The sequence below is a fragment of the Malaclemys terrapin genome, chromosome 6 (assembly GCF_027887155.1).
Source record: "Malaclemys terrapin pileata isolate rMalTer1 chromosome 6, rMalTer1.hap1, whole genome shotgun sequence".
Taxonomy (NCBI): domain Eukaryota; kingdom Metazoa; phylum Chordata; order Testudines; family Emydidae; genus Malaclemys; species Malaclemys terrapin.
Window position 1 is genome coordinate 113,408,040 of NC_071510.1, and position 18,392 is coordinate 113,426,431.

General features: G+C 44.8%; 1 protein-coding gene across 3 annotated transcripts in view; it reads right to left on the reverse strand.

Moving 5' to 3' along the window:
• Positions 1-18,189, reverse strand: part of NEDD4L (NEDD4 like E3 ubiquitin protein ligase) — a 347,299-nt gene extending 329,110 nt beyond the window's left edge. For 2 of the 3 annotated variants that reach the window (XM_054032690.1, XM_054032689.1), the window contains exon 1: positions 17,663-18,188. In XM_054032690.1, the coding sequence (XP_053888665.1) occupies positions 17,663-17,710 (48 nt within the window). In that variant the 5' untranslated portion in view covers positions 17,711-18,188. Of the gene's footprint in view, positions 1-17,662 lie in introns of all 3 variants that reach the window. The other variant, XM_054032687.1, reaches the window with a different exon arrangement.
• Between the last annotated feature and the right edge of the window lie 203 nt (positions 18,190-18,392).

The following is an 18,392-nucleotide window of genomic DNA, read 5'->3' on the forward strand; positions in this document are numbered from 1 at the left end:
ATAATTTGGCATTTTAAAAAAATACCTTAAAGTTCACCAGACAGAAGACACCCATGGCCCTCAGTTCCTGTCTGCCAGAGAGCTAACTGGCCCAAGATCCTACAAGGATTCGTTGCTATCTAAAACCACCAATGACATACACTGGGCCAATTTAAGGAGTTAAGCAACTCATTCACTATAGCACTTTAAATTCTGAAGAGGCATCTAAAGGCAACCATCTCCCCCACACAGCTCCCCATTCTCCCAAACAGGGTATTACAGTACACACTGTAAAAGCCTATTTGGAAGAACAGGGAGTGGTGTGAGGGAAGTTCTATTGCCTTTAATCTTGATTCTGGTTAGATACCTCTTCAAATTTGAAGTGCTATAAAAAAAAATGCATATTTTTCTCACATCCCCATTTACTGATTTATTTAGATAATGGTCATAATACTAAGCAAGACTACATCAAATCAAGCCCATAGAAACAAAGAACTATGAGTTACAAGCCAATAAACTGAAAAATTTGACAGATGCAACAAGCCATATATACAGTCCAATTTAAATTTACTATGTTAAACTACGAGTTGGCTCAGTGACTGCAGAAAGTCTTGTGCTCTGTTAAAGATTCTTATTCCAAAAGTCAGTTTAAAGATCATTTTGTGGAGTCCAAACAAGCAAATACTGGCTGAGATTTTTTTAAATGCAGGTATAATTTAGTTCAGTGAACCAAGATCTGGTTAGGTCAAAGTCTTGCTAGAATACTTAAGCAGAGTTACTTGAAAATAGTTATTAGTTATCCATGGATTGAATGAGAGATCCCCAGTAGTAATAATATATATATTACTCCATGGAACAACTAGTGTGTCTTGAGCAGCCAATTATGTAACTGCCTACTACATCATCATCCACTGCATCAAAGCCCAGATTTGCTCTCTCAACACCAATCAGCAAAAGTGAACAATGTAAGGACCCTACAGAGTCAAAGTCTGGGCTCGTTTTGTTCCCGGCATTTTCGGTGGGCGACCACCCAAGGCGCCATAGTCAAGAGGCAAGGAGCAAGGGGACCCGGAGTGCGAAGCCGCAGAAGGGAGCTTGGGGCAATGGCGGCGGGGGACGAGGAAGACACCATGGCCTAGGGGCAACCTGGAGGGGCTGAGGGAGGACCAGGGGCTGTCAAAATACAAGTTTGCCCAGGGCGCTATTTTCCCTAAGGCCAGCCCTGTTTGATCCCCATCCCCGAGCATAGGGAACAAACTCACAATTGCTCTCGCAGATCTCTTTGCTAGAGAACTCATACACCTATAGCACGCACATTGCTCCTGGGAGAATTCTGCACCACTGAACGTATGCAGAATTCATGTGTCTGCAGATTTCTTTGCTTCCCCACAGAAAAATGACTGCAAGAGCAGTCACATGCCCTCCCCAGCAACACAGGTGCGCCATTTCGGGCACCCAGAGGAAAGGTAAATTACTGCTGGTGATACCCTGGCTGGTGCTGGGTCAGACCCCCCCCCCATTCCCAGCACCCCCACACACCTCCACCCCACCAAACCTTATCCCCTACATCCAGAGCCCCCTCTCCTGCATCCGGCTCTTCCCAGCCTCACCCAGGGCTGGAGATGCCCCAATGTGTGGCTCCTACACCCTGCGCCAAGCTCAAATGCTAGTCCTGGTTGGGCTAGGCATGAGGTAGGAGTGCACTTCCCCTGTAGGGAGAGGCCAGGGCTGACCCACTCCCAGAAAGCTCCCCCAGCTCTACACCCTCCCACACCCCACTGCTCCTCAGCTCCAAGAAGAGGGGTCACTGTACAGGGAGATGCTCCACTATCTGCCCAACCCCTGGGCATCTAGACCCCCCCCCCCACACACACACACACACACACAAACCTCCACCAGAGTCCCACCCACCCTCACACCCAGCACTCCCTGCTGAACCCCACCCCCATTGCATCCAGACCCCCTATAAGCCCCCAACCCTTGCATTTGAACCCTCCCTCCCCCCATACTCAGACCCCACTGAGCTCTCCCTCCACATCCACACACCCCCTGCACCTGGAGCAACCCTGCTGAGCCCCCCCACACTTAAACCACCACCCTGACAAGCCCCCATACTCAAAACCCAACCCCACTGAGCCCCAACCACCTTCATCTGGACTGCCCCTGCAGAGTCCCATTGCCCCTACATCTGGAACACCGAAAACAAGCACCTTTGCATCCAGATCTCCCTGCCCCCAGTCCCCACACTGAGCCACCCACACAGAACCTTCTCACCCCACACCTGGATCCCCCCTCGCACTAAGTCCCTTTGCACTTGGATCCTGTCAGGCTGAGTCTGCCTGCCCTACGGAGGGGCAGGGTCCCGGAGCGTTTCTTGGGCAGGCCCAGCCCTTGCGCTGTGTCAGAATTGAGTTCTTTATCAAAAGGTCACTCTAAGAAAGTTAAATAAGTTTTTGCAAACAAGTGACAGCTATTTAAATTGGATAGCTTGATGGTTCTGAACATATACATATGGACATGAAATCTTCCTAAACTATTAGGACCCAAATATTGTGGCATGTGAAAGGTAGTGCCCCCCCCCCCCCACTCCCATGTTCCCCCAACCTGTAATAGATGAAAGTATATATTAGCTTGATGTTACAGTATTTAGGCCATTCTTAATATATGTATTCCTTGAACAGGTACCTCTACAGTTATATAAATATTGAAATAAATAATCTAACACATTAAGGAACATGCAGCCCCATCCAGCAGTTTGCCATTGTTGGGTTTGCTTATTTATATTCAGCCAATGCAACAAACTTTTTCTCCATAGATCTCAGAATAAATGCAATCAAATCCCAATCTTTGATGGCTTCACCTTCCCATTTCATTTTATTACCCGGAGATTAGTTTTTCTCTACCTTCCTACCACCCCAACCCAGGCATGAGCAGAGGAACCAAGTGGAAAGCAGAGGTTCTTTAGAAATCTTGTCAAGTTAATTTTGCTGCTCCACTTGCACATGCACAAGGAGAAAGAAGACCTTACAGAGAGGTACTCTTGATATCATTTATCTCAAGCCTGGTATCACTGCAATAGGCCAGAATCTAAGTTCTCCGATGACACAACCACCAAACACATTCAGTTGCTGCGAAGATTCCCAGGCTTTAAAAGTCTTATTTCTACTCACTCTCATGCATAGACCCTGTAATGCTATTTGGTGTGATAATACATAGGAAGAGATTTTAAAGTCCAGTAGAAGTTGTGCAATCGAGATAATTTTTAATTTGCTAAATAATAAAGTACAGGAAATATGGTAGTTTATCTCCAGCCTAGAACTGGAACTTTCCCAAAGCTTAAAAAAAAACAAGAAATTATTGAACACTAGTTCCTGCATGGTGTGTGTGTGTGTGTGTGTGTGTGTGGGGTGTGTGTGTATATTATATAAAATATATTATATTAATAAAGACAGTGAGCTGGTGTGAATAATTCCAATAAAATGAAAATTAATTTTCCTTTATCACAAGACTAAAAGAAGGAATACCTATCCAAAGAGAAAGACAAAAGAAATGGATTTAACAGCTTGGTTTTGGCTTGCAATCACACATGTGCTCTCCTCCGTGCTTCCTGCCTCCATTCTCATGACTAGTAGGGTTTTAAAATTTACAAGCATCCTGATCTCTAAAAGCACAAATATGGCATGTAGCCATATCCTGCCAGCTCATAAGAATCAAGATCAAGACCTCAGGGAGAAAACTGCAATTACATATACTGCATTTGTTGCCCAGTCAGGACTGTATCTGTGTAGCAGCTCTCATTTTAGAGGGACAAGCAGTTCAGAGAGTTTTATGTTATATTTTTTTGGTTGTTTGTTTTAAATAGAGTTTCCACACCCACCAAGTAAGAGTCTGGGCACGTCAGACTTGACAGTACTTCCTTATCAACATTTTACTTATTTCCACAGCCAATTTATTTATTTGCTGCACAAGAAGTGTTTTAAATTCATACTGTGACATTGCACTCTATGATTTTATGAAAATATGCTAATGTGTGTGAATATAATGTAACTGGAATATGCTTCATTCAAAAGGTCTCCTGTAAGGTATCATTACAAAGCTTATAAACTACGGTGTGTGGTCATCCTATTTGTATAAATGTATCACTTGTATCTGAAACTAGAAATATGAAATATAACTCTGAGGTCCTATTGTAGTTATACAAAGTGTGGGCCATTAATGGTGGTTTGAAATCTTGATGGCTTCCATCAACCAGGACAATTGACTGTGGATGGCTCTGTTTGCTTGCAGGCCGTCCTGCAAGTCAGGCTGGGAGGAATGAGGGCTTGAAGTCTTACAGTGACATGTGATCATGTTACCTGAACTGGAATCCATCTTTAACCTGTTTCTTTTCCATTTAGATGGAGGGGTGGGAACCCGGAGAGGGACACAGGATTCCCACCTTATGCAAAAGATATACAAGGGGGTCAGGGTGACTAGATCACTGACATGAAATATCGGGACGCGGGGGCGGGGCGGGGGGGGGGGGGGGGGAAGGCGTTTTGCAGGTGCCGGGGGAATTAGCAGGCCCCGGGCACATGCGGCGCATCCCGCCACCCTGCAGGGAAGGAGCCGCTGGACCGCAGCCGAGCGGGAGAGGTGCGGGGCTCCGGACCCAGCAGCGGCGGGGGAGAGTGGCTCAGGGCCGCACGAGTGGCCACGTAAAGTTTATCGGCTGGGGGGGGACCCTGGCCAGCTCCTCACCCTGCCCTGTAGGGGGGTAGCGTCCCCGCCCCGCGCCAGCATGTCCCACCGGCCGCCGCAGGCCAGGTAAGGAGCTGAGTCCCCCTCCCCCTCGTCCTGGCTCCTCAGTTGAGTGGTATTCCTCCTCCCGCCCAGGCTTGCAGCTGTAATGCCGGCGCAAGCCTGGAGGGAGGGCGGTGGTGGCCAACTTCCAGTTTCTGGAGCTGGAAGCACTGGGTGGGCAGGCAAGGGAGATTGGGGGGGGGGGGGGGGACTCTGCTCCTTACCACCCCCCTACAGGGGCGAGGACCAGCCGGGGTCCCCCCGAGCCAATAAATTTTACTTGGCCACTTGTGCGTCCCCGAGCCACTCTTCCCCACCACTGCCGGGGTCCAGAGCCCCGGAGCCACCCCGTCTCCCTCCTGGGGGAGCAGCCCCCTTGCCCGCCCGGTGCCCGTACTCACCAGCTCTAGGAACCGGAAGCCGACCACCATCCCCTCCCTCCCAGGCTTGCCGCTGTAATGGCGGCAAGCCTGGGACGGAGGAGGAATGCCACGTGCTTGGGGAAGAGGCGGGGCCAGGGCGGGGATTTGGGGAGGGAGCCAATAGGGGAAGGAGGGGGCGGAGTCGGGGTGGGGGTGGGGCGAGAGCCCTTCCAGGAGGGCAAAATTGCTTGTTTGTCCAGTGTCCCGACCGCACATCGGTCGGCACACAGGACGAACAAGCAAATATCGGTACAGTCCCAATAAAATTGGGACATCTGGTCACCCTAAAGGGGGTGGAACAGAACAAAAGGGACTGCAGTCATGAGAAATCCCCTAGCTACCACCGGAGCTGAAACAAGGACTGTACCAGGGGAAAGGATTGGGCCCAGACTGGGAAAGCATCCAGCCCATGATAGAAGCTTACTGAAACACCTGAGGGTGAGATTTCATCTGTGATCGCTGTCTTACAGTATTAGGTTTAGACTTGCGTGTTTTATTTTATTTTGCTTGGTAATTCACTTTATTCTGTAATTCACTGTTATTACTCGGAACCACTTAAATCCTACTTTTTATATTGAATAAAATCACTTTTTACTAATTAATTAACCCAGAATATGTATTAATACTGGGGCGGGGGGTGGGAGGGAAACCATTGTGCATCTATCTCTACCAGTGTTATAGAGGGCAAACAATTTTTGAGTTTACCCTGTAAAAGCTTCATACAGGGTAAAACGGATTTATTTGGGGTTTAGACCCCATTGGAAGTTAGGTATCTGAGTGCTGGAGACAGTAACACTTCTTAAGCTGTTTTCAGTTAAGCCTGCAGCTTTTGGAGGACTTGTTCAGACCTCGGTCTGGGTTTGTAGCAGGCTACCACATCTGGCTCGAACAGGCAAGGTTCTGGAGTCCCAAGCTGGCAAGGAAAACAGGTTAGAAGTAGTCTCAGCACATCAGTTGGCAGTCCCAAGGGGGTTTCTGTGATCCAACCCATCACACATACCTTAGCTTTTATTATCAAAAAGCTACAATATCAAAGTCAGTAGGACAGTGGGTTGCAGGCTTTTGAAAGCCACACACTTCTTAATTCCAGCTGATGGTAAACATGAAACTGAGTTGCAGTGACCAGCAGTAGAACTGTGTTGTTCTTTCCTGGTATACAATCATATTCTTGAACTGGAATGTTTACAGAATTGCACTTGTTTCTGTCACATGGCACAGGGCTATCTGATGACATTTGTTTTGCTGCTGTAGTAATATCTTCTTACGCAAAGCCATTAAAAATTAACATTTACAAGGAAGTATGAATGAAAGCCAGAGAGAAAAAAGGAACCAAAAGTTAGTAGGATTTACTCCATAGTTACTCCATTGCAAAAAAAGAGAACGTAGAAGCTCTGAATGGGTCAAGATTCTGTTGAAAAGTCTAGATCTCTGGTTTTGCGCCTATGATTTATTATTGCCCCCCAGCTGTTACAATGCAAAGTATCACGTATCCAGAGCTCGCTGTGGTTTGGAGGGCAGGAGATTTCAAATCTACTTACAAAAAACCCAGTTTACACCCCTTACAAATCTTGTTTAAGCCCTAAGCCTCAAAGGGTTCTGTATTACAGTAAAACCTCAGAGTTATGAACACCTCAGGAATGGAGGTTGTTCATAACTCTGAAATGTTCAGAACTCTGAACACAACATTATGGTTGTTCTTTCAAAAGTTTACAACCAAACATTGACTTAATACAGCTTTGAAACTTTACTACGCTGGAGAAAAATACTGCTATACTTTTTTTTTTTTTTAAAGTAGTTTACATTTAAACAAAAAACAGTACAGTATTCTGTTTGTCTCTGCTGCTGCCTGATTGCATACTTCTGGTTCCGAATGAGGTGTGTGGTTGACTGGTCAGTTCACAACTCTGGTGTTTGTAACTCTGAGGTTCTACTGTTCTCAAGTTTAGAAGAAGATGGGAATTTAGTAATTTAAATCAGTCAGCAGGGCTAAACCTGGCTTCAGGTATCAGCTCATGCAAGTGGCTCACTTGAAATCCAAGGTTTCATCTACACTAGATAATACTCCACCATTTCTTCTTGCACCAGGACTTTGTGAATAGTTGTTGCATGTATCTGTTAGCTTCAGATGCAGCACTGCAACAGTGTGGCCGAGACCCATGGATTGTTGCACCTATCCCACAATCCCTGACACAGCTCCCTTGAGAAGATGCAACAAGTCTGTAATACAGATAGTCTATAGTCAAGGAGGAGCTACATCCAGGCTACAAGAGGCAGGGGCTATGCCCTGTGAAGCCCTCACACTTGCAGATGCCAATCACCTCCTCAGACTGTGATACTGCTTCTTCCAATAACAACAAGGAGTCTGGTGGCACCTTAAAGACTAACAGATTTATTTGGGCATAAGCTTTCGTGGGTAAAAACCTCACTTCTACGCTATGCATCCGAAGAAGTGAGGTTTTTACCCACGAAAGCTTATGCCCAAATAAATCTGTTAGTCTTTAAGGTGCCACCAGACTCCTTGTTGTTTTTGTAGATACAGACTAACACGGCTACCCCCGATACTTGCTTCTTCCAACATCCGAAAGCCCACCCCTATTGCTTCCCCTCTGAAAACTCTAGCCAAATTTCACTCAAATGTCTGACTGGGTATAGCAGCTCAAAAAGAAAACTGCATAGCACAGGCTTATTAAGTAGCTACAGCCTCACAGAACCATGTTCATAATATCAAGAAGCCTGATGCCTCCCTAGAATTACGTTGGGCTGTTACACAGGATGCCAAGGTTTCTTTTTCAAGACAGCCATAATGATGCACAATGATAGAAGGGATCACTTTCATCTACCATTAGGCAGTGCCCTCCAACGGCCAGCCCATGAAATGACGCTTGAATCAATTTTGTACCAAGAGACAAATGGAAGAGATGGAGAAGCTAAGCTCTCTTTCACAAGCACCTTAGTAGTGTTACTGAAACTGCTGCAGAGATCCAGCACAATACGTTGCCAGCATTCAAGAGAATGTACCAGACAGCCTATTTTTTCCACTGTAGTCAAAAACATTGTTGGCCAGACCACAAAACCCACATTTTAATGCAACAAACTACACTACTTTACAATACTCTAAATACTTTAAGCTAGTACTTTATTTGCTAGTGCTGCGGATATCAAGTACACACCAATTACTCATTAAAAGCAGGTTTAAAGGCAAGCCTTTAAAAAATATCCAAAATTACTGTACTACACAGACAACTGCAACCCAGTAATTTTGTTATTAAGTCACAGCAAGACAATAAACACATATGTAATTACTTACATCCTTGACACTCATAATAGTGCCAGTTGCTTATTAAATGCAAACATCTAATGCAGCTAATACTCTTCACAAGATCTTGATGCAAGGGTCAGTTCTCTATTTTACTAATCAAAACTCTGAACAGTACCCAAAGTGGGGAGGAGGAATATGTATGCAGTTACAGTAACATAACTGGCCTTTTTGTATGGTACATATCTCCAACAATTGCAAGTGACTGTAAACTAAGAATAGCAGCATTGGCTGTGATGTCTCAGAGAGGTTACCAACCTCCCTGCCTTTGCACACTCATACCTTTCTAAAATACTTAGCACTTGCCCCAGGCTTAAGGTGGAATTTTCCATATTTTGGTCTCTTAAAATGTTTTGGTTTTATTTTCTTTTTTTGTAGTTTATTTTATTTTGAAGAGAGTCTCCAGTCCATTTTTTAATTATGGGTCACTGTTTCCACTGCAATTAGGTCCTATCATTAGGCATAGAAAAGATACAGCCAAGTTGCTGTGCTCTTAACCAGAAGAACAACTCCAAATAGAGAATAGCACAAGCCTCTAAGACCTGGTCTACTCATGGGTTAGGTCAATGTAAACTGCCACAGCTACCTCTCCCTGTTTCCCCCTTTATCAGGCCCAGGTGCTTTCCCTTAAGCCCAATTAGGCAGCAGGTGATCAGTCATAGGTGCACTAGACCCTGCTCACTTTTAAGGGGCTAGTCAACCTGTGATGGTGGGATTGTTACAGTGCAATGTAGATACCATTCTTTTTATGATAATTAGGTGTCCAAATCTCTTAGGCTACTTTGGAAGCCACAGCTATATAGTCTGTTTTAGTGTTTGTGCTGCAAGTATATTCAAGAGACAGACTGTTGAATACAGCACAGAATAATTATATAGCACCAGAGTGTTCCAATAAGACGGGAACACTAACTTTTGCCTTTCTTGCCTAATAATGGTGAAATCTTCAGTTATTTAGCAGTTTATTGCCTTTGTTATATACACCAGTCATTTTTTTTTTTTAAGTTTTCTTTCAGCAGAATGGCATTTCAATGTTTTACTATTCAAAACAGTTGACAAATATTACAGTTAAAGATGCTGTTTAAAAAATATTAAAAGCTGTACACAGCTTTTAAAAAAAGCTTACTATATTTGTGTAGTAAACAAGCATCCCTGTTTCTAGGATTGCAAGCTAGGCTGCCAATCTCTATAGCAGATAATCTTTAAGTTTAGCCACACCGTGAAGGCAGCCCATTGACAACATCAATGCTCATCAATCTTTAAACGCCATTGGGCAGATCCTCAACTGATGTAAATAGTTTTGGCTTCAGTGGACCTATGGAAATTTACACCAGCTGAGGATCTGGCCCCATAAGTATTAAATGATAAATGACAAAACTCACTAGGTTTAAAGAAGATTTTGACTGGCATGTGAGAATTTTTACTGGCCTCATTTCATTACTAATGCCCCACAAAAGGGTTTAATAGCAGTATACCCGATAGATTCAACCTAAAACACATCTTTACATTTTAGCTTCAAAAGAGAGAATGCTTCTTTATCTCAACTTTGTAATCTGAACATAGAATTTTACATCATATCTGGTGGAAGGTTATTAGACACTGTGTTAGGAATCTAGTTTACAGTAAAAGAGTATCACGAAGAGAAATCAAAAAAGGTTTAGAAGATCTTCCACTGAAACTCACTTAATGCTTGTCCAAAGACAGAAAAATTACTTGTTGTGCAATTATGTTTTCGGTTGCTTATAACTAGCATATTGTTTGTGTCATGACTAACTTCAAGAGTTTGTTTTATCATAGACTATTCAGAAAAGGTAGGAAGACAAATCATAGATAAGTGTCTGATTATACACCTCTACCCCAATATAACGCAACCCGATATAACAGGAATTCAGATATAATGCGGTAAAGCAGCACTCTGGCGGATCAAAGCAAGTTCAATATAACGCAGTAAGTTTTTTGGCTCCTGAGGACAGCATTATATCGGGGTAGAGGTGTATTTATTTTTTACATTTTCAAGAGATTACATATGTGACTTAAAAACTTTGAGACAGAAAATCTTCCAATCAGTCAGGTGTTTTCTCACCTCAATGTAAATTAAGAAAGGGATTTTCAAAAGCACTAATTGACTTAGGTGGTTTTGGAAACCCCACACAAAATCCAAGTTGGAGTCTCGGTTTTTAAAAAGATCACTGTGGGCTCATCGCTCCTGAAGAGTTCAGATCTTGAGCCGAACCTCCGGGATATTCAGATCTGGCTTTGATTCAGACTCGTCTCTAAAAGCGCACACAAAATTACACACACTTACTTCACAACCAGTTCTGATTTTTCCTTTACTGTATCAAAAAGAAAGTCTCCCAGCTGTTTTGGTGCAACTCTCATGTGCGCCTGACCCTCTCTAAAATAAGAAAGGGACATGGGACCAGAAGGTGGAGAAATTCACCTTTGGAGTAGGAGTAAGCAAATGTATTCGAGGAAGTGAAACTAGGAATTTAAAGCAAAACTGCTGTTCCAGTATCAGCCACAGAAAGAGAAAAAACAAGAAGTCCTCGGGATCCAAGGGAGATCGTGATACTAATAGCCTGGTTTAAATACATTTAAGAAACCAGCAGTAATCGTTTCTTCTTTGGGAATGTTACAGACTACATACCACAATCCCATTGAAACCTGTGCAGCTCACATTTGTTAGCAGTACAAATGATGCTCTACAGCACAAGCAAGTGGTTTCGCAAGGGAGATTGCTCCAGAACAATAGAACTCCATCAGGAACAGCCAAACATAACATGCCAAAAGCCAACCTCACTTCCCACATGCATCATCTGTGATACAATCTACCACCAGAGAGAATCTTATAGGAGCTATATTTATTGTTAACACTGCATCAAAATCACAGAAGTCACCTAAAATTTCAGCATGAAATGTTAAAATTTACTCTAATTGGACGTTGCAGACTAAGATAGAGATATAGTCAACTAGTATCACTTCCCATAACATTTTTAAGTTCTCTGGTTTCATTTCTAAATGCTATATTATTGCTTATTCAAAAATGTTGCAGTGCCACAAAGGTTCTTTTAGTATTTCAAATCCAAGCTAATGTCTATTTAACACATACTTACTTGACCTAGTCTACTGCATGAGAATTAATGAGGGAGGGGATATCAGTGTAGAGCAATGGTTCTCAAACTTTAACAACTTGCGAACCCCCTCATCAAAATGAATATTTCCAGGGATTTTCTCCTTTACCAGAGTATAAATGATAAAAGCAGTGATCTTGGAAATATAGAATTTGTTTTTATGACATGCATATTACACACTATTCTTAATTATTATTTAGCATTACAGTATTATTACTGTATGAAAACGGCAACACTCTTCCAAGATCTCACATTCGTAGCTTGTATCGCTTTGAATATCCTTTGTTATAAGACAAGGCTCTTATGTTTCATCAAGGAGTATCAGATGTGAAACAGCATGAAGGTATTTAAGAAGACAACTCAAAGAGTTCCTCCTACACAAGCATTCAGGTCTTGAGCAGTCCAGGCAAACAACACACGTTACAACAAAGCTTAAACTTGTTCTTCATAATAATTTTCAAAACAATACTAGCTGCCTATTTAATTTTAAAAACAGCAAAATATATACACCTCCCTTTCCATTTCTTACAAGGAGTCTTGAAGTTTAAATCTCCTCAGTGTGATAGATAGGCTTGCTTTGATCTGCTTAGCTCTTGGAAGCCCAAGGGCTCCAGGCTGCTGGCCCCGTGCTGCCCAATAGGGTGACCAGATGTCCTGATTTTATAGGGACAGTCCCGATATTTGGGGCTTTTTTTTAAAAACAAAATATATATATATATATGGGCTCCTAATACTCCCCACCCCCATCCCGATTTTTCACACTTGCTATCTGGTCACCCTACTGCCCAGGGTCCCTAGGGACAGCTCTGTCCGCCATTAGGGAATTTCCCCGCCTCCTCCGCCCTCTCCACACACACACACCCCCCCCCCCCCCCCCGAGAACCCCCTGTAACATTTTACGAACCCCAGTTTGGTAACCACTGGTGTATAGTGATGACTATCACTTGAGCTATTTTGTTTCATCTTTGTTGTCTCTTGAGACGGAGTAATTTCCACACACAAATTCCTCTGTGACAGTTCACAATGCATCACAAAGCAACTGAAGAGGTAACTTATGTCAGCACGTTATACTGTACAAACTAAGGAGGGACTCAAAAACTGTGCAAGTTATTTCTAATCTGAAAAAAAGGAAAAAACCCTTGACTGGTAGGGGAGGCACACCACAAAGGCAGGAAAAATGTTCAAGGCTACAAACTATGCAAATACATAAAGAAAAAATCAGAAGATAGGATTTTCTTTTGCTATAGCTTTTGTGTGTTTGATGGAGCTTATTCTCCAAATATATTTTTCTTATTTACTGGAATAAGGAGCTGTAAAATCTGATCTTTGCAAAGATATGCTTGGGAGAAAGAACATGAAAGAATGTTAAATTGTTCTTTGGGCTATGCTCATGTAACTAAACTCAAATGTATTAAATTAAAAGCGAGTTGCACAGATTCAACAAAGGGCAACACTCTGTCCTCCAGTGGGGGAAAAAATATCAAGATGTTAATATACTAACACTGTAACAACAGACTGATTGGCTGGGTAGCAGTATTTGCAAATTAGGCTTCCTGCACGATTTGAGTACATACTTCAGCCTTGAAGGCACATGGGCAAGGAAACAGAGGACCGTAATAGAAGCCCACATATGCTATGTCTACCCTTATAGTAGTGGATAGAATACAGACGCTACATGTGTAGCTATACACCACAGAGAAAGGCAGATTGTGTCCACACTTGTCAGTGTGGTGTGTAGCACTGTACAAATGGGAAGAATTGCTTACATGACTGTCTACATGCCTAAAGTATTTACCTGGGGGTTCAGAAGCATGGGCATGCAGTGTCTGTACTCTATATGCTGCCAAGTGCAGAAATATCCGTCTTCTTTTTCCACCTAGACTGTTGTCCATAGTTTTGCACTTTCTCTGCCTCAGCTCCCTCAAACCAGCAAAGAAGATCTCTGGTTCTTATTCCATACCAGGAGCTCCCACTTGAATGGAAATCGCACAAATGAAGACTCTACAATAAAGGCATGCAGCGCAGAGTGGAAGAGAGAAAGTATACTCAAGATGGGAAATCTGAAGTATTGTTCTGACAATACCAAGGACTAGCATTTTTTAGCTATAGATAAAGCTCCCACCAGAGTACTATGCTTATATCAGTACCCAAATACTTTACTATATATAAAGAATCTGTAGAATTTGTTTATGTGTAACTACCAACTATACATTTTAAAATTATTTACAGTGAACAGCAAGTTCTACTTATTTAATGAGTTGTGACATTAAGTGCATGTTTATTTGTACAGTTGAGGAAACAGACAAACAAAAAACCTGAATATAATAAATGCATATCAAATTCTTTGAAGACAAACACTTCTGTATGAGAGAGACCTATAGAAAATTGTGGGTACTATCCAAGGGCTGTAATTTAAGCCCAAATCTTACAAATACTCAAGCACATGCTTCACTTTAGTCATGCAAATAGTCCTACTGACTGACACCATAGGGCTTTACATATGAATAGAAGTTAAGTTTGTGCTTAACTATTTTCAAGTTGCATTGTTATTTATGTGGGCAGTCATGAAATGCATGAAACTTAATTTTTTGAATGAATTATTTCAATTAGTAAGCACATAGGGTCTAGAATGGATACTAAACATCTAAATACACACCAACAGTGTAACAAAACAAGTCTTCTTTGAAGAGAATTAAAAACTAGTTGTGATCTAAAATAAGTCTGCAGAAGACCAGATGGTTTGAGAGATATGGGTTCTTTCACCTCCAGATTACTGGTTCAAAACCAGCCCACGGCAGTAGCAATGGAAAGTTATTACCCATGTAGGCTACTAAGCAGCCATCACATGCAGCAAACTGGTAATCTCAGTCCAGTTCCCAATGGACAAGCATGCCTACCACAAACATCACTGCATTTGTGCCAGCAATGATGGAACAGCCTTAGAAGAGGGGCCAGAGACATAGTAGGCATAGGAAGCTCATACATAAAATGTAACAATATTAGATTGGCCTCCGGAGGGATGTACTTGTTTTCTTGGATTGTAAACTCCTTGGGACAGGGACCATGTCTTCCTATAGCACAATGGGTCTCTAATCCTGACTGGGAACTTGTTTCCTCTCCTTCCCTCCAACTCAGGGTTGAGTTACTCAGGTGAAGGAGAATGGGAAGCCTGCATTTCCACTGTATAGGCCATATACGTTCTGTGCATAAAATGAAAAAAAAACAACACCTTTTACAAGCACTAGTATCAAAGGGAAAAAGCTCTCCCTCAGTTCTCTTGACATCTATACATTTGCTAGGATCTTCTGAGACACGAATGCCCCAAACCTCCATGATGTGGCAAAGTATTGCAGGATACAACAGTTGCCCTAGTTGTTTCTTCAGCTTATTAAAGCCCTCAACCATTACAGTAACAGGCCTATGTCAATGCAGGATTCTGAGCCTTTTACAGTTCATACTACAATAGAATCCTGGTTATCTGATCTGCTTGGGTGACATCAGAAGTGTTCCGATGATCCCAGTCAATAAAACAAGGAGACATGCTGAGAGTTCGTTAGATTGAGCTTCCACTGTATTTTGTTCCTGAGAATTCACATGTAGCCAAGATTGCTTTTGAAGAGTACATGAAGAAGGTTTATAAAGCCAGATGAGGGAGGAAAGGAATTGCAGAGAGACTCTAATTTTGTCTTCATCTTAATCATTTGAACAGCTAAACCCATTCTAACGCATTCTCTCTTCCCCACGTTTGTACAAAACTTGTTTTTACCTGTTTGCTTTCACAGCTTTATAAACCAAATAATCATCAACACTCCAATACCCACACACAAAGGATCCTATCTAGTTTGAATTCAATAATGAAGTCACCTAGATTTGATTCAATTTGAGTACAACAGTCAGTTTCAATAAGAACTGGAGTAGTTTAACTGCATTTACACTTAATCTCCTGCTATGATGCCCATCATATCTACTTCCTTGGTTCTCAAGATGCTGGCCTGTGGCAGCATTAAAGTTGACACTAAGAAGACACATGAAATTGGAAGAGTTTATTAACATAGCATGTCAACCTTTGTTTGGGTATTTGTTATATTGACCACTATGCAAACTCACCAAAGGTAACTATTCTTCACCACACACACAGCATCTCAACAATGCAGTCTCCAATCAGATGCAGTATAATGGATTATTCTGTCTGCAAAGGTTCTATTTTTTAGCACCACCCATGTTTCTACACAAGGCACTAGTTAATAAAACTAGCATACACTACATAATTTGGCTAACCAACAGGACTGATAAGACAATCAAGCTCCATCTGCATTACACCATTAAACACAAGGCCAACTTTGACACTAGCTCCCAGATATAAAACACTTGGCATGCAACCCAAACATCTAGTCTCATTCATTATATATAACAAAATGTATTTAGTTCCTGAGCAATGTGTATTCCTACACTGTGTTCAGAGAGACCTTAAATAAGACTTGGGAACAGCAGCTGTCTTTCCACCTACAATACCTCAGCCTGAAGCCTGGTTCTTTGTTCCCGAATGTCTGCATCTTGCCACTTTCTGGGGGACACTGCCTCCTTTCTACTGACAAGGTGAAAGATCAGATAAGAGAAAAAGAACAAGGCAGGCCTAGGTAACACTACAATGGCATAAAGAGTGTCTGTACAACTTAACTGAAATGTCCAAGATATAATATATATAGTGCCACATGTCTTTACAGGCAAATAAAAATACAGGGGCCATACCCCAACAGATTTATGCTGTACCTAATTCTACTGTACACAGCACTCAAGAGGCCGTCAGGATCAGGGCCCTATTGTGTTAGGTGCTACACAAGCAGAGGCAGACGTTGCCCAGAAGAGTTTATAATGAAGTCAAGCAACAAACTGAGGGCACAGGAGTTGGAGACAATGTATATGTGCATGGTAAGTATGTTCGTAAAATAAAGACACTGCCTGCTCTTTGGATCTAAACACTAACAGTTATGAGCTTTATGCAAGAGAGCAGATTGGAGGTTCTATACGTTTAAAAATAAAAATTGCTCTGAACTGTGGCCTCATTGCCAGATAAAGATAATTTACGTAGGCACCTCACACATCCATTATTATGATGTAAATCGATGTTACACACACACACAGGGTGTGCCCGGTGACCTACAGTCACACTTGCAGACATACCGATTGCTCTGACACAGCCAGAAGCTGCAGCCGGCACTGATCGCACACAATACCTTCCTTCCCGTGAACCCCGTTTAAACCCAGCGCGGAGGCTGACAATGGCTCTGCCAGCCCCCGGCCATGCCGTTGTCAAACCCCACGCAGTCTCCACTCCCTCCCCAAGGGGGGGGGAGGAGAAGGGGAACCCCAGCGAGGCTGGCGCTGCCGGCACCTCAGCCCGTTCACGAGGCTAGGAAATACCTGCGTGCTGAGTAATGCAGCACGGGTTGCGGAGTCGCCGCCCCGCGGCTCGCACACACCGGTGCTCCCGGCGTTCCCACCCGCGGGGACCTTACCGCGAGGGCCCAGCGGGTTCCCCGCCCCGAGCTCCAGCCCTGTAGCAGAGACCGTGGCCAACCAAAGGTCGCCCTGCCCCCGGCCTCACAGCACCTGCCGGCAGCGCGCTGCGAAGGGCTCCTCAGCCTTCGCCCAGCGCCGCCCCGGCTTCCCGGGGGCCAGCGGCAATGGGTGGGAAGCTACGCTCCGCCTCCCTGCCCGACCCTCGCCCTTAAGGGAGCGCAGTGGGGGGAGGAGGCGCCGGGGCTCTCCCCGGAGCCAGGGACCCTGCAGGCGGGGAGCCGGGCTCTGCTACCCACGGGGCTCCCGTCCCAGCGATTCGCTGCCCGCCGGGGCCCCCGCGCGAGCGCCCTTCCCGGCTGGGTGTCCGCGAGTCGCATTACAGCTTCCTCCCAGCCAGCGCTGTGCGGACAGCCCCGGGGCCGGTGCAAGGGCGTTCCTGCCGGGCCCCTCCGAGCAGCGAGCTGGGACCGCAGCCGGGAACGGGGGATAGAGGGTCACAACGCCCAGTGACTTACTTCGTCTTCAGAAAGTCCATAGACCGGCTCCACAGCCCCGCTAGCCATGGATCCCGCTGGGCGAGCGTCCCGCTCGGCAGAGGAGGGAGCGAAAGCCGGGCAGCCCTCTCCCCGGCCGTGCACGGGCAGGGCTTGCTGGCAGCGGGCACTGCCCCGCCGATGCACACAGCCAGCGCGCGGGCGAATAAATCCAGGTGAGCCCCGCACCTCCCCCAGGGCAGGGCGCTCCGTGCAGACTGGGGGCCGGGGCGGGCACTCCCGCAGCTGCTGCCCGGTGGATGAGAACGAGAGACGGCAGCCCCAAGCGCAGCTCCGGGCTGGCTCAGTAGCGGCCGCTGCTCAGAGCCTGCCCCGCTCAGCTCCCCGCGCCCCTGCCGCCGCCTTCTCGCCCGGCCAGAGCCCCGCTCACACAAACTCCAGCCACGCTCCAGTCCCGACCCAGCAGCAGGGAGACCCAGCCGCCGCCACCGCCTACTGGGGCGGGGAAAGAGCCTAAGCGGCCCAATCAAAGACGCGATCGGTAGGGGCGGAAAAACCGCCAAGTTGGGTTGATTTGTTGGCTTCCCCCACCCCCTTTCGGTAGCAATTTTTGCAAATGAAAGAAAGGGGGAAGGAGGGGAGAGCGGGGGGTGGGGGGGACTGCCTGTAACGCGCCCCTGGCTGTGTGGGGATGCTGCTGCCGGAGAAGTGGAGGAATCGCCTTAGCTGTTGATGAGACTCCTGCCAACCC